The 14,513-nt window shown below is 56.0% G+C and overlaps 1 protein-coding gene across 1 annotated transcript; it reads right to left on the reverse strand.

Moving 5' to 3' along the window:
• Positions 1-10,966: 10,966 nt before the first annotated feature.
• Positions 10,967-12,878, reverse strand: ZFP3 (ZFP3 zinc finger protein). The gene is given in 2 exon segments (XM_042966714.1): positions 10,967-12,224; positions 12,226-12,878. Coding segments are annotated over 2 exon segments (1,374 nt in total). The 5' UTR covers positions 12,393-12,878; the 3' UTR covers positions 10,967-11,017.
• Between the last annotated feature and the right edge of the window lie 1,635 nt (positions 12,879-14,513).

The following is a 14,513-nucleotide window of genomic DNA, read 5'->3' on the forward strand; positions in this document are numbered from 1 at the left end:
TAAAGTTGCTTTAGCTGAATTTTAAATTGTTTTATATCTGCATTTGATAACAGGGGAGGTGATTAAGGCTCTCCAGCGCGGCTGGGTCCCACAGATCTTACCCGGGAGTGTTCCTTACAGTGCCTTCAAGACAGTTTGTAATTTTGCTTTTGATTTCGTCTTACGACCCAGTGGAGTTCTTCTTCCTGCCGGTGTGCTCCAGTTCTCGTGCATTCTATGTGGACGCTCTGTGCGCCTGCACCTGCACAACGGGTGCTGGGGTGCGGGTTCCAATCCTGGATTTCCTCCATCAGCAGGTCCGAGGTCCCCACTCCCGCAGGCTGGCCCCGCAGATTTCACCTGCACAGGGGCTGCTATATTGATCCGCGGGGTGCGGGTGGGCCACTGAGAAGTTTCCCGCTGGGGCGCTGCCGCCTGTACCCTGAGCGCGGAGAAGCCCAGGAGGCGGGGGGCCGCGGGGCACGCCGGGACGGTGCCTCCCCGTTGGGCCGCTCCCTCCTGCCGTGCGCGCCTGGGGGCTTCTGGGAGGGGCGGCTGCGCAGGCGCACTGAGCCCCGGCTGGACTGAAGCGTGCGCGGGGGCTGGGGAAGGGGTGACTGGCGAGGACGCTCGGCCACCGGACCTCCACGTGGCTGCTGTGTTCAGCCGGGGGCGCGCCGCCCCCCCTCCTCAGGCAGTGACCCTGGTGGGAGGGAGTCTGTGCGGCCTCCGGCGGCGCCCTGGCTCTTACCTGCTGGGTTTTCCGTGCTGGACGCCTTTCTTGAGACCGCGACTTACTGCGAGCAGCGCTGTAAACCGGGCCCTGTTGCAGATCCGGGGCGTTTGGACCATTCCGTAGATGGGATTACGATTTTACTTTTGCTGTGGCCACTACGGAAATTTGAGTGAAGATGGCGAAGTCATCTGGTCGTTGGCGGCCTCTCCACTACCTCCGAGAGAATCAGCCCTTGAAAACAGGCAAGTTACTTTGCACTGAAAGCCGTTCACCTCTGGGTTCCGATTCTGGAAACTTGGGCTTTGCAGCAAAGGTGATTCTTCGTTTGGGCTCCCGGAACACCTTTGCTTCTGCTGCTGTTTCCTTCTACAGCCTATGTCTGTATTGTAGAAAACACTCTACATATCCATCTACCAGATTTCGAGTCTCTCCAAGCCAGGGACTCTTCGTGGAATAGGATCTTGGGGAGGGATGGGGAAGAAAGCATTGCAGGGTTTGCCGCTTTTTAGAAGCTGAGTGTGTGTTTAAGGAATGGAAGGAGGGGGGAAATAAGAACCAGAATGATTTCTTCTTCTGTTCCAGGGCGCCCCAGGAAGTCTCCAGCTGGTGTGGGCCTTCTCCAGAGCTAGAATGGCCGTATCACTAACAGCCCCTAAGACTCTGGTCCATTGGGGTACACAGGATCAAGAGGAAGAGACCTGAGAGTTGGAGACTAGGCTGCAAGGGAACTACTCTGCAGGTCCTCAGATCCTCCGCCGGTGCCTCAGGCGACTCTCCCACCAGGAGACTCCTGGTCCTGGGGAGGCCCTAAGCCCATGGTGGGTGCTGTGCTGTGAGTGGCTGAGGCCCGAGAGGCCCACCAAGGAGCAGATCCTGGAGTTACTGGAGCTCCAGTCCTGCGTGCGGAGACACCACCCCAGGGTGGAGAGGGGGCTGTGAAGTGTGCTGGAGCACTGACAGGACTCGATGAAGCAGGACGGTGGTGGGAAGCGGACGTGTGGTCTGTCGCGGGAGCCAGGTCAGGGGCCTTCAGGCCGAACGGAGGGGCAGCAGCAAGGAAGCTGCCAAGCTCCACTCTCTCGGACCAGGCGGAGCGGTTCGTGTGTGTGCCTCTCTCTCTTCTGCCCTCAAGGCTTGAATGAGACTTTTTTTTTCCTATAAATACTTCTTAATTTATTTTTTAAAAATTGTGCTGTTAGCCCTTTTACGGGGCGACAAGCTATGTGAAGTCAAAAGAACGAAACTTTTTGTCCAACGTAATATTGACAGTGCTTTTGACGTAGTTCGCTGGTTTACCGTCTGGATCAGTATCTACTGTGCAACGGGCAGAGGCTAGAATCCTTGAACCAAGCTGCGAAGATCTCAAGCTAAATAAGATGGAAAAATCTGGAGAAACAGAAGAAGGAAATTCTTTCCCATCCAATGTGTACTCTTCAGACTGACGCATTCCTTCTATCAAGCCTTCTAAATTGTTAAATACAGTTTTCCAAACAAGCATTTAAACTTCGTTACACAGAAGAGTAACAAGAATGGTGTCCCACCAGACGAAAGGGAAAACGATATAAATATATACGGAGCTCGGTGGGTAAGCCTGAATGTAGCCCAGTCCTTCACAACCGATGGGGACGATTCAACACGCAGCCAACAACATTCTAACCCCGTGCTTCATCCCAACTGGTTACTATGAAGCAAGGTGTAAATGTTTGGCCCCAATTGGGCTTCAGAAATGGTTCTTTTTTTCACGACAAGCATGTCTGTCCCACTATCAATCTTTTTTTTTTTTCCTCCTTTTTTTCTTCCCCTTGCGCTGACTCTGAGAAGGGTTTCCAGGTCTCGTTGGAAATTTCAGCCCTGGGCTTCAAGGCTGCTCTGTGCCACCTAACAAAGCATAACATCAAGTCTCAAGAAAAACTGTTTCCAAGTAAGTTCCCTGCATCCCAGTGCAAAGCTCAAAAATATTTAAAGGAATTTAGGGGCACCTGGGTGCCTGAAAGCCTCCGATTTCAGCTCGGGTCATGATCTTGAAGTTCGTGAGTTCCAGCTCCATGTCAGGCTCTGTGCTGACAGCTCAGAGCCTGGAGCCTGCTTCAGATTCTGTGTCTCCCTCTCCCTCTGACCCTCCCCTACTCGCACTCTGTCTCTCTCTCTCTCAAAAATAAATAAACGTTAAAATAAATAAAGGAATTAAAAAAAAAAACAACACCCAACAACATAAAATTTACAATGTGTGGGGCACAATACAAAATTAAAGGCATACAAAGAAACAGCAAAGTATGACCCATAATGATGGAAAAATCATCAATAGAAACATCCAGAAATGGTGCAGATGATCCTATTAAACAGGACACTAAAAACAGTGTGCTCCATATGCCCCAAAAGGGAAAGGAAAACATGAGCCTGTACAGAGAGACACGGAAGGCATTAGAAAGACGTAAATTGGGGGCGCCTGGCTGGCTCGGTGGAGCGTGCAACTCTTGATCTCGGGGTCATGAGTTCAAGTCTCATGTGTGGTGTAGAGCTTACTGAAAAAAAAAAAGATGTAAACTGAATTATAGAGTTTAAAATATAATGTCTGAGATTAAAATATGCTGGATAGAAACTACCAAAATGAAACAGATAAAAACACTTAAAAAAAAAAAAAAAGATGAGCACATCTGTGAGCTGTGGGACCTCAATCAACCAAACCTGTGTGCTGTTAGAGCCCTGGGGAAAAAGAGGAAAGCAGAAGACTACTTGAAGCAGTTGGGGCTGAGAGTTTTCGAGAACTGATGGCAACTCTACATCCACGGATGCACGAAGCATAGACCAACATCAAGCAGAAGACACACAAAGAAAACTACACCAAGGCACAATCAAAATCAGATTGTTTGAAACCAGAAATAAATACGCAGACGGCATAATTGGCCAAGACGTGGAATTTCATTTTAGACACAAGGACTAAAGTTTTTAAGTAGAAAAAAGTATGGACTCTCTGGGGAAAATAACGATTGAGCACTTGGGGCGCCTGGGTGTCTCAGTCGGTTAAGCATCTGACTTCGGCTGAGGTCGTGATCTCACGCGTGGTTTGTGAATTCAAGCCCCACAGTTGAGTCCCGTGTTGGGCTCTGTGCTGACAGCTCTGAGCCTGGAGCCCGCTTGAGATTCTGTGTGTATCTCTCTCTGCCCCTCCCCAACTCGCGCTCTCTCCCAAAAATGAATAAACATTAAAAAAAATAAAATAAAGACTTAGTACTTGACAATGGATCCCAATTTGTAAGGGAAGAAGCCTTCCATGATAGACCTTCAAACACATTACATTCCACAACTTCAGTGTAAATCCACTGGTTAGACTTGACAAGGAAATGGTGTGCTAACAGCAGTTAGACCCCATGTCGACTCACAAGGGCTACTTAGCAGCTTCAAGGTGGATGGAATAATGTACATTTAAGATAAAACACAGCAAATAAAAATTAGTAGAGTGCAGAGGTTAAGGTGTAATTTGTATTCTCTTTGAACTCCAATGCCTGTGACAAAGCATCCTGGGGGGGGGGGGGGAAATCCAAAGACAAGGAAAATGGGTAAAGGAGAAGAAGAAACTGCATTTATTTGGCTCCTACAAGATACCATGCAATGGGTTTCCAGACATACGGTTATATATTCTCCTCCCACAACCTTACGAAACAGATACTTTTCCCACTTTATGGATGAGGACACTGAAAATCAAGGGATAACAAGACAACCCAGCCCATGGGGAATTCTGAAGAGACTGCCACGCGTGGTCAGGGTCTTCACAGACTGGCGGCATCGGCCATGGTGGCACTGAGGACAGATGGCTACTTTCGCCGACTCATTTGCACATCCTGTGGTGCGACACCCCGTCTTTGCCTGACTGGAGTTTATTTCTAGCTCACAAATGGGTCCATGTGACAGAGAAAAAAGGACAAAAGACCTCCTGAAGAGCCTGAGCTAACATTGTAGGAAAAAGAGGGACAGAGAGCGGGAGCTGGAGCAAATGCCTGTATTCAAAGGACTGATGGATACCGCTCTTGTCAGCAAGGCCCCTGGCACACGGTTTGTCTTCCGGTAGATTCTAGTCCTTTGAAGAACAAGCCATTTTGGAGCTCCTTTTCAGGACCGTCCTGAGCATGTGAATACATCTGAGGACAGCACAGGCCTGTGATGAGGATGGGTCCTGAGTCACAGCAGATACACGTGAGAGAGCTCACAGGAAGGAATGATGGGTCCGAGGAGGTGGAGATGATGCGTAAGAAAACAAGAATGAGATAAACACAGGCCATGATTAAAGACGCTGAGGATCGCACAGGTGGGATATCTGATTTGCTCTTTTTCCCCCAGTGTGAAAGGGCAGGGAAGAGGGGCATTTCAGGCAACCAGTGACCGCCTTGCACTTGAGTAAACCGTAGAGTGGGTCAGTTCCGTCAGCCAAGGAGAGCTTTTGCTTCACGTGCTTGACCTTTTACCTGTCCCCCTGTCACATAAAGAGACATGATGGGTGGGGCACCTGGGTGGCTCAGTTGGTTAAGCGTCCGACTTCAGCTCTTGTCGTGATCTCACAGTCTGTGAGTTCGAGCCCCGCGCTGGGCTCTGTGCTGACGGCTCAGAGCCTGGAGCCTGCTTCGGATTCTGTGTCTCCCTCTCTCTCTGCCCCTCCCCTGCTCATGCTCTGTCTCTCTCTGTCTCAAAAATAAATAAAAATATTAAAAAAAAAAAAGACATGATGGGTGACATGGACCTTTAATGCCATCCTCATCATTTGTGGGGGGGGGGGTTGGGGGGAAGGGTTTGCACAGAAAAATGAAGGGCAGCAAAGACATCGTGATGCTGCCATCAGTTAACTGAAGTTGAGTGTCGAATTCATCTTCGTGGCCTCCTGTTTGTGGAAACCATTCATTTATCAACTTCTGGGTGGAAGCCCTGGACTGAATGCCGTACACTCTTCTACAAGCGTCAGCCCTGTCCGCAGGGAGCAAGACGCAAGTAGCTGGCACAAAGGCTGTTTCGGTCTGCTGGTCCCGGCGAGGAAGAGCAAAGAGGCCCAGATGGCCGCCTACTGTGGCTGCTGCGATGTGGCGGGCAGTGGGGCTCCAAGTGGAGGTTTCTCCACGCTCATATTCAAAGGGCCTCCCCAGGGTGCAGCTTCCGATGAGCTACGACGGGGGAGTCCCGTGATAAGGTGAGATCCGTCCCATTAGTAGGGTTGTGGCCCACTGTGGACTTCTCTGACTGCACAGAATCTTCGAGCTCCAGTGGAGACCTCCCAGCTCTCTCTCATCCACTGTACCCCTGGGGCTCCCCGACTCGGGGGTGGGGGGAACTTGGATTACAGTCCCACTGCTTAAAGCCCCTTCCTGTGCCGCCCACAGTCCAGTTTAAAGAATGCCCAACACGGGACACCTGGGTGGCCCAGTCGGTTATGCATCTGACTCTTGGTTTCGGCTCAGGTCATGATCTCGTGGTTGTGAGATCGAGCCCCAAGTAGGGCTCTGCACTGAGCATGGAGCCTGCTTAAGATTCTCTCTCTCTGCCCACATGCGTACGTGCACGTGTGCCCTTTCTCCCTCTCAAAATAAACATTAAGAAAAAGAGAATGCCCAACGAAACCAGATCAGGGGCATAGAAGCACTTTGCTCCCTTCTTGGTGATTTTTGGGGCCATCTGCCAGGAGCTGTCCCAGCCCCTACCCACCCGGATGCATAGCCAACCTCCTTCTTAGCACAAGGCCTCACCTGGTCAGCTCCCCAGGCCTGGCCTCCACACCTCCACACTGGTCTTCCCACCCCGGCGGCAGCCTCAGAGGACAGTGTCCTCTCTCTAAAGCCAACCCTGCCTTCCTGACCCGGGTCTATCCATTCCCGCTGCAACTAAATTAAAATTTAATAATTATTAAACAACTATGTCAATGGGCCTGGATGTTGGTGGGAAAGAACTTGGGCCACGGCACGGCCTCCATAAATACCTGGGATGCGACAGAGACCCGAGTCTCTGGACAGGAGCCGACCAGTTTGCCTGGCACCCGACCCCACCGCTCCCTGGCAACAGGGCTCCCCCAGAGGTCCAGGTCTCCCCCAGGGTCCGGGGCCTTGCTCGGTGGGGCTCCTACCTCGTGGTCCTGGAGTCGAGGTGGCAGCTGAGCAAAGAAGGTGGCTTTTCGGAGACGTGGGGGTGCCGGCAAGTTGGGTCCACCCAGTTAAAACACTGCCTGCAAGGCGTGTTACAAACAAGGAAACATGTTCCCTTCCCCGGTGGCACAGGGGAGGCTGGAGTTGTGGCCAGGTCCTTGTGCTAAGCCCAGGCTGGGGACGAGGATGCAGCCGGGGCAGCCAGGGCAGGAAGGGGAAGAGCCCACTCCGGGGTTCAAGGAGGGCTTCGCCTGCCCGTCAGCCATCGCCCTCAGCCCCTCGGAGCTGTGGTGCCAGCGCGCTGACCGCCCCCGGATTGCTCCAGTCCCCACCAGTCGCCTAGCCCTTAACCCCTGCCCGGGATCCCCCCACTCTGGGGCAGTGCACGAGTCACGGGCACTCAGCAAGAGGTGGGTGACTGTGCGACCACCAGCTTTGCTGCGGCTCCTTCCTGGGTTCCAGCTCCCTCTGCACCCGGCTGCCCTCAGGCTGCTCATTTAGACAATTTCACCCCAAAAGCGGAGGCCTGTGATGAGGGAGAGGTTATTGTGGGTTGCTGGGTTCGCTTTTCCCAAAGGGGAGTCTACTTTCAGGGGGGAGGTGAAGTGCTACCGGGGTCCAAGGACGGGTTTCGGTGGGCCATGAACTCCCCGATGTCGCACGCACGTTTTCCGGAGTCTCAAAGTCCCCTGGCCTGACAACCTTAGGGCCCTGCCTTCGCTCTGGGGTCGCTCAGGAGAACACGCACAACACGAGGCTTAGACGATAGTAACAATCACAAACGCTAGCCTTGAAATCTCAGCAACAAGGTGATTTAAAAGGAAAAAAAAGAAAAAATGGACCATCCAGATGATCCAGAGTATTACATTAAGTTGTTAACCATGAAACACACACACACTTCATAAAGGACATACGAACAAAACACGTACCGCCTGCCTGGTTGTGAAAGTATAAAGGATCTCACTGAGCAAAGCAGAAGGTCAAGGACAGTGAAGTTTACACGAAACCACAAGCTAACAGAGCGGGGCGCCTGTGGCACTGGGGTAAAGACTGCCAGTTACAGGACGGGCTTGAGACAGGCACACAAAATCCTATGAGGACACAATGAGACCACGTACTTTGGGACCATAAACACTAGAAAGGTAGGGGGTAGAATTATAAAGAAACTGTTTACTTCCGCACCGTGCGAGCACGCCAGCGCGGCTGTTTAATTAGGGAAGGACGAAAGTCCACGGCCAGAACGGCAAACCTTCTGGAGGGTATTTCTGGGTATTCAGGTAGGTCTCCCAGACCGTGAGGCCTGGTTTTAATTAGGTCTAGAAGTAAGAAAACCCGTGCCCTTTCTTCTCCTTGGTGGAGCTCTGCTGGCACAGAAGTAGGAGTACCACTCACAATTACGGTCAGACTGTGGCTCCCACGTACGGAGAGGGAGGGAGGCAGGCCAACAGAAGGAAAAGGCCCAAATGTCCCTGAGACGCCTGGGTGAGAGGTGGCCGAGGGCAGGCGATGACATCACGGGAGGTGTGGGGCGTGTGCATCAAGGTGGAGAAAATTTCATTCCCCAGAATTCTTGGGAAAGGTGGACTCCTCTTGGAATGAGGGATCTCCCCGACTCAGGACGACACTTGAGTATGACGCCGGTCACCGCGCTACCTTCTAATGTTCCGGGCGCTGGGCTCCCAACGGAAGCGCCTTTTTTTCTGAGCAGTGGGCTTCAGAAACTACTGAGCTGGGGCCACAGCTCGGGTGGGGCTGGCAGGCAGGGACCGGTCGTCTGGCAAGGACAATGTTGTCGAGGCGGCCGAGCCCAGGGAGGTCAGGGGGAGTAGGCAGAGAGGAGGAAGCAGCGGTGGTTGGCCAACAAGGGCCTTCTGAGAACAAAAGGTCTAAGGATGTACAACATGAAGCCCCTTCTCCACCTGACACAGCTTTCAGCACAGCCCTTGTCGCTCGTGGACGTGTCTGGGGGGAGTGGACTCCTGGGGGGGGGGGGCGGTTGACCAGGTGCAGAGTTCATCAGCACCGGCAAGGGGCAGATGTGGAAATCACACACGCGAACACACAAATCAGAGTAAAGGAGTGGGTGTGGGTGGCACCCAGGTTTCCTGTGAGAAAAGGTGGAGTGTGGGTAGAGTTCACTTTGAACTTGAACAACAAATAAAGGAGAGCACACCGTGCTCGTGACCTCCGTAAGGAAAGGGGAAGAGTCCCTCCTGTGAAGGGGCAGATTGCCAGACAGAGGAGGGATGGGAGGATGTGGGAACCCGTCCTCAAGTGAAGGGGCTGACCCTGGGGGGCACGCCGGGGTACAGAACAGACCCAGTCATGGGTTCTGGGTGGGAGCAGTTGTATTTCCAAGGACAGGATTTAAATCTATTACGTCCAAATTCACGTAGTAATAATAAAAAACGGGCCAAGGGTTTAGCATGGGGTGGGCAGGGCGGTCAGGAGCCCACACCAGCACTTACCGGCTGTGATCACAGGCAAGTCATTCGACGTCCCCCTGCCCCTACTCACCTTTTTTATTTTTATTTTTTTTTAAAGTTTATTTATTTTGAGAGAGAGGGAGAAAGCGCACACAAGCGGGGGGGGGGGGGGGGGGGGAGGAACGGCAGAGGGAGGGAGAGAGAGAATCCCAAGCAGGCTCCGCACCTCAGCGCAGAGTCTGACTCGGGGCTTGCACCCACGAACCAGGAGATCTTGACCTAAGGCAAAATCAAGAGCTGGACACTCAACCAACTGAGCCACCCAGGCGTCCCTTTCCTCAAGATGTTTTCAAGTGCGGCAGGAGTACCCACACCGACCTCGCCAGCCGAGGGAGGGGCAACCCTGTAAACTAGAGATCATTGCACCAGACACTGAAACAGGTGGATTTTACGGGGTGTAAATGGTGCTCCACTCAAGCAGCCGTGGAAATCAGCACGCCAGACGTCTGACACTGTGCCCGCACGCAGTAAACACTCGGTAAACACTAGTGATTAGTAATCATGTAATAAAGGGATTAAAGAACAGAACACTGAAGACATGTAAAGTCAGATTTTTAAAGCAGTCAAGAATTAAGGGGCTGGGTGAACCCTCGGCGTCACTTGGCTCATGTCCCCTCCTGTCACAGATAAGGCAAGTTAGGGGCCAGCGGGCCGAGTGGCTCATTCAAGGTCTGCCTCTCGAGACCAGCCCTGGGGCCTGCTGGACGCCCACGGGCGGGCTTCCCATCGCCACCCGGCCAGCGCCTGGCACACTGGGACGTGTGGAAAATGGACGGCGTGCATCTCTCAGGGAAGAAACCACAGAAAAGTCGTGGGGAGACTACCAGGGAGCTCCCGGGCTGGGGGCAAACTGTGGGGAGGCCTCCACCTCCCCCCCCTCCCGCTCACCAGCGAGGCCCCCCCGCACAGGGATCCAGGCCGTGAGGGCCTAGGCGCCGGGCAAGGCGAGTTCGCGGCCAGTCAGGCCCCGCGGCACATCACCGAGGCCGGGGCCCAAGTGCACAGTCCTGTCTGCCGCCGCCTGATCTGGGACGGGCCCGGTGGCGGGAGCTGGGCCCACAAGGAACACGGCAGGGCTCCCGGGAGCAGTCTGTCCGAGGAGCCCCGGGGGGTGGGTACAGCTGCGGAGCAGCCTGGCCTCTGCGGGTCGGCTGGCCCCTGGCCTGCCACGCGCTCCTCCGGACTCCGAGGGCCTTCCCTCACAGTCCTGGAAACGGCTGGGCCGGGCCGCCTCCTCCGCAGACCAACGAGGGGCTCCCGCTCTCCAGCAACGCTGCCGTCTCCCCGGGAAACTTCATGGCACATGCGGAAGGGTCTGAAGCTAAGAGACGCCGGCTGGCTGACGGCAGCGCTAAGCAGCGGGTGCCGGAACGGGTGCCCGCGGCGTCTTTCTGGCGCTGCCGGGGGAACCTTCCGCACGTCCGCTGGGCCGCGTGGGGGCGGTGGCGGCACCGCGGGCCTCCTCCGTCTTCCCTGGAAGGTAACAGTCCGGACTCGATGGCCAGTCCGCACCCGAGCGTCGTGGGATCCGCCGGGGGGCGCGGCGGGGAGGGCCAGAGGACAACGAAGGGCCGAAACGGCTCTGGCGGTCCAGGCCGGCGCCCCGCAGCGCCCCCGCGCACAGGCCGCCGCAGCGCGCCCTCCTCTCCAGCCGGCCCCGCGGCAGGGGCGGCGGGGGCGCGCCGGCCGGCGCGGGCTCACTGCGCGCAGTGCACGCTCTGGTGCCGCAGCAGGTGCGAGCTCCTGCTGAAGGTCCGGGAGCACTGCTGGCACTCGTACGGCCTCTCGCCCGTGTGCGTCCGCTGGTGGAGCGCCAGCTGCGACAGCTGGCCGAACGGCTTCCCGCAGCGGTCGCACTCGTACGGCCTCTCGCCCGTGTGCACCTTCCGGTGGAGCAGCAGCTCCGAGCCGTCCCAGAAGGTGCGCGCGCACTCGGCGCACTGGTGCGGCTTGTCGCCGCGGTGGATGCGCCGGTGCACCGTGAGGTGCGAGGTCCGCCGGAAGGCCTTCCCGCACTCGGGGCACTCGAACGGCTTCTCGCCCGTGTGGATGCGCTCGTGGCGCAGCAACTCCGAGTTGCCGCGGAAGGCCTTCCCGCACTCGCCGCACACGTACGGCTTCTCGCCCGTGTGGATCCTCACGTGCCGGATGATCTCCGAGTTCTGGCCGAAGGTCTTCCCGCACTCGCTGCACTCGTACGGCTTGTCGCCCGTGTGGATGCGCTGGTGCCGGATGAGCTCGGAGCTCTGGCCGAAGCCCTTGCCGCACTCGCCGCACAGGTAGGGCTTCTCGCCGGTGTGGATCTTCTGGTGGCGGATGAGGCCCGAGCTGTGCTTGAAGGCCTTGCCGCACTCGCCGCACTCGTGGTAGCGCTCCTCCGTGTGGATGCGCTGGTGCTGGATGAGCTGCGAGCTCACGCGGAACGCCTTGCCGCACTCGTTGCACGCGTACGGCTTCTCGCCGGTGTGGATGCGCTGGTGCAGCAGCAGGGCCGAGTTCTGGCTGAAGGCCTTGCCGCACTCGCCGCAGCGGTAGGGCCGCTCCCCGGTGTGGATGCGGTGGTGGTGCACCAGGTGCGAGCTCTGGATGAACGCCTTGCCGCACTCGGTGCACGCGAACGGCTTCTCGCCCGCGTGGATGCGCAGGTGCCGCCGGAGGCTGGAGTTGGTCCCGAACGGCTTCCCGCACTCGCCGCACTGGAAGGGCTTCTCGCCGCTGTGCACGCGCAGGTGCTGCGTCAGGTGCGAGTTCTGGTTGAAGGCCTTCCCGCACTCCCGGCACGTGTGGGGCTTCTCCCGCACGGGGCTCCTCTGCGGCGCGGGGGCCCCCGGTGGCGGAGGCGGGTCCTCCTGCAGCCTCTCGCTGGACGGGGACCTCTTGACGGTCATCAGCCCCGACGCGACGCCACCGCCCCGAGAAGACCCGGGCGCCACGCTCGCGTCCACGGACCCTCCCGGGGGCCGCGCCCCGCGCGTCCGCTCCGAACTGCCGGCCCTCGTCGGCCGCCCCGGGGGGCTCGGGCTCTTCGCAAACTTCCTCCTTGGGAATGACCTCCGTGTGCTCAGTCCCCATGTCACGATCTGAAATGACAGAGGGCAGGCACGTGAAGTGGCCGAAGCTGGTGCGGCCGGGAGCTCCAGCCCGAGGGTCTGGTGAGAGGACAGGGCGCCCCGACGCGGAAGACAGGGGCTTGGGAGGCCGGCGGCCGCACTAAACGCACGGCAGACACTGGCCGAACCGGCAGAGGAGGAGAGGGGAGGGCAGAAATCGGGTGTGGCCGGTAAAGGGATGCTTCGGGACAGCCGCCTGCAGAGGCTGCAGAGGTTGGGAAGGAAGGTACACGGGGAAGGCGGCCGCGTTTCTAGGTGGGTCTACGGAAAAGGCTGGGGCAGGGGGCGGAAAGGACCAAGTGACACAAGTTAAGTGTGGGGTTGAGGGAGGAACCCTCCTTAGTGCGGCCCGGCGGCGCTCACCAGGTCTACGCTACGGGGCACTGGAAACCGGGGCTGACCATCCAAAAGGGGACAGTGGCTGGGCCAGCCCCAGAACCAAAGGAAGTCCTCCTGGCTCGCTGACATCGGGTGGAGATGTGTGCAGCTTAATCCTCTCCAGACGGTCAGCGCGTTGCGTCCAGCCCTACCGTTCTCTTCCCTACTGATGCGAGATGCTGCCGTGCCACAGCCCAGAGGTCGACGTTGGGGTCAACGTCTAGACGCCATATACTTCCAGGACCTGTCTACTCCTTCCCTGGTACCAGAGCCTCAACCTACTGTAGCTTTCTTTACTGGACTCTTCACCATGTTGGACAAAGTTCTGTCTCAGTCTTCTTTTCCAGACGCTTCCTGTCCACGCTCCTACTTCTCCAGATCAATTTTAGTACAATTCTGTAAAATTCCCAAACGTATCCTGATGTTTTTGTTTTTATATCCATCACATCTCTGTTGTACGTCTTCCCTCTTCGTGAGTTTTCTTACATTTCCTAACTGGTTGTTGTCTTTATATATAGCAATGTTCTTTGTTTCTACAGATTGGTTTATAAATGGCCTCTTTATAGGAGTTTCCTAATGCTTTTTTAGATCTCAAGGCCTATACTTTTTAAACTAAGAGCCTGTGGCAAAAGTTTTAGTTATTACCCAATATCTATTCTTGCCTACCTCATCAGCAACAGAATAATGAATTCATTTAGCATAGCAAGGAATCTAACTAAAGAAATACATTCTTCAGCTTTCTTTGCGGCTGGGTGTGGGCACGTGACCAAATTCTGGCAGGTGTGACAGTAAAATGCAGACAAAAGTACACGGGGCTCTGGGAAGTCTCCTTAGGGGTGAGGGATGCATTTCTTCGCGTTTCCACGCCGTGCGTGGGGCAGAGCGCCCTCTGGGACGCGAGCACACCAGCTTACCCTACGGCCAGACCAGAGCCAGAAGGCTCTGGGTCCCTGACGACTCCTCGGAGCTGACAGGCCAGCCGTGGAATGCCTGCCTCTGGACTTACTTATCTAAGAGGGAAACAAGCGTTCCCCTCCCTTAAGCCATTATGGCTTTTTGTTTTGGTTTTACGAAGCCAAACCTACGTCTGCCTAGTACAAAGGCCCTGGGGATTTAGCTGTCCCTGTCACTGGACTGAGCTCCAAACGCTAGGAGAACGGGCTAGCCTCCTTCCAGATGTTCACCGGAGGTGATGCTGCACTGGTCCTTGGTCCAGGGCACCGAGCTATGCCCCACAGCCAACCTGAGGAGCGCAGGCCTCCGCCAGTAAATGTGTTCACTGCGGAGGGCGATTCTCCAGGGGGAACGCGCAGCGATGGGACTCTCGCCTAAAGACAAGGCAGGGTCGTGGAACGGTTTCTAAGCCGAGCAGTGACACGGCCCGTGGTCAGATGAGCTCTCAGGCAGAGGCACGCTAACGGCCAATTAGTGGACCGACTAGAAGGCAGCGGGCCTGGGCACGGGGAGAGCAGGGAGAAGGTGGAGGCCGTCACCAAGGCGAGGGGCACGCGACCTCACCAGGGCAGCAACAGTAGAGGGAGTGAAGCGGAGGCCAGCTGGACAAGTGGTTTGGAGGTCCGATCCCGTAAGAGGTGGCTGGAGTGGATACAGGTGGAGGGAAGAGGGAGGAGTCCAAGGTGACGCCCGGGTCTCCCTTTATGTCAGAAACGGTGCCCCCGAGGCTGGGGAGACTGCAGGAGCAGCT

This window comes from Panthera tigris, chromosome E1, assembly GCF_018350195.1.
Source record: "Panthera tigris isolate Pti1 chromosome E1, P.tigris_Pti1_mat1.1, whole genome shotgun sequence".
NCBI classification, from domain to species: domain Eukaryota; kingdom Metazoa; phylum Chordata; class Mammalia; order Carnivora; family Felidae; genus Panthera; species Panthera tigris.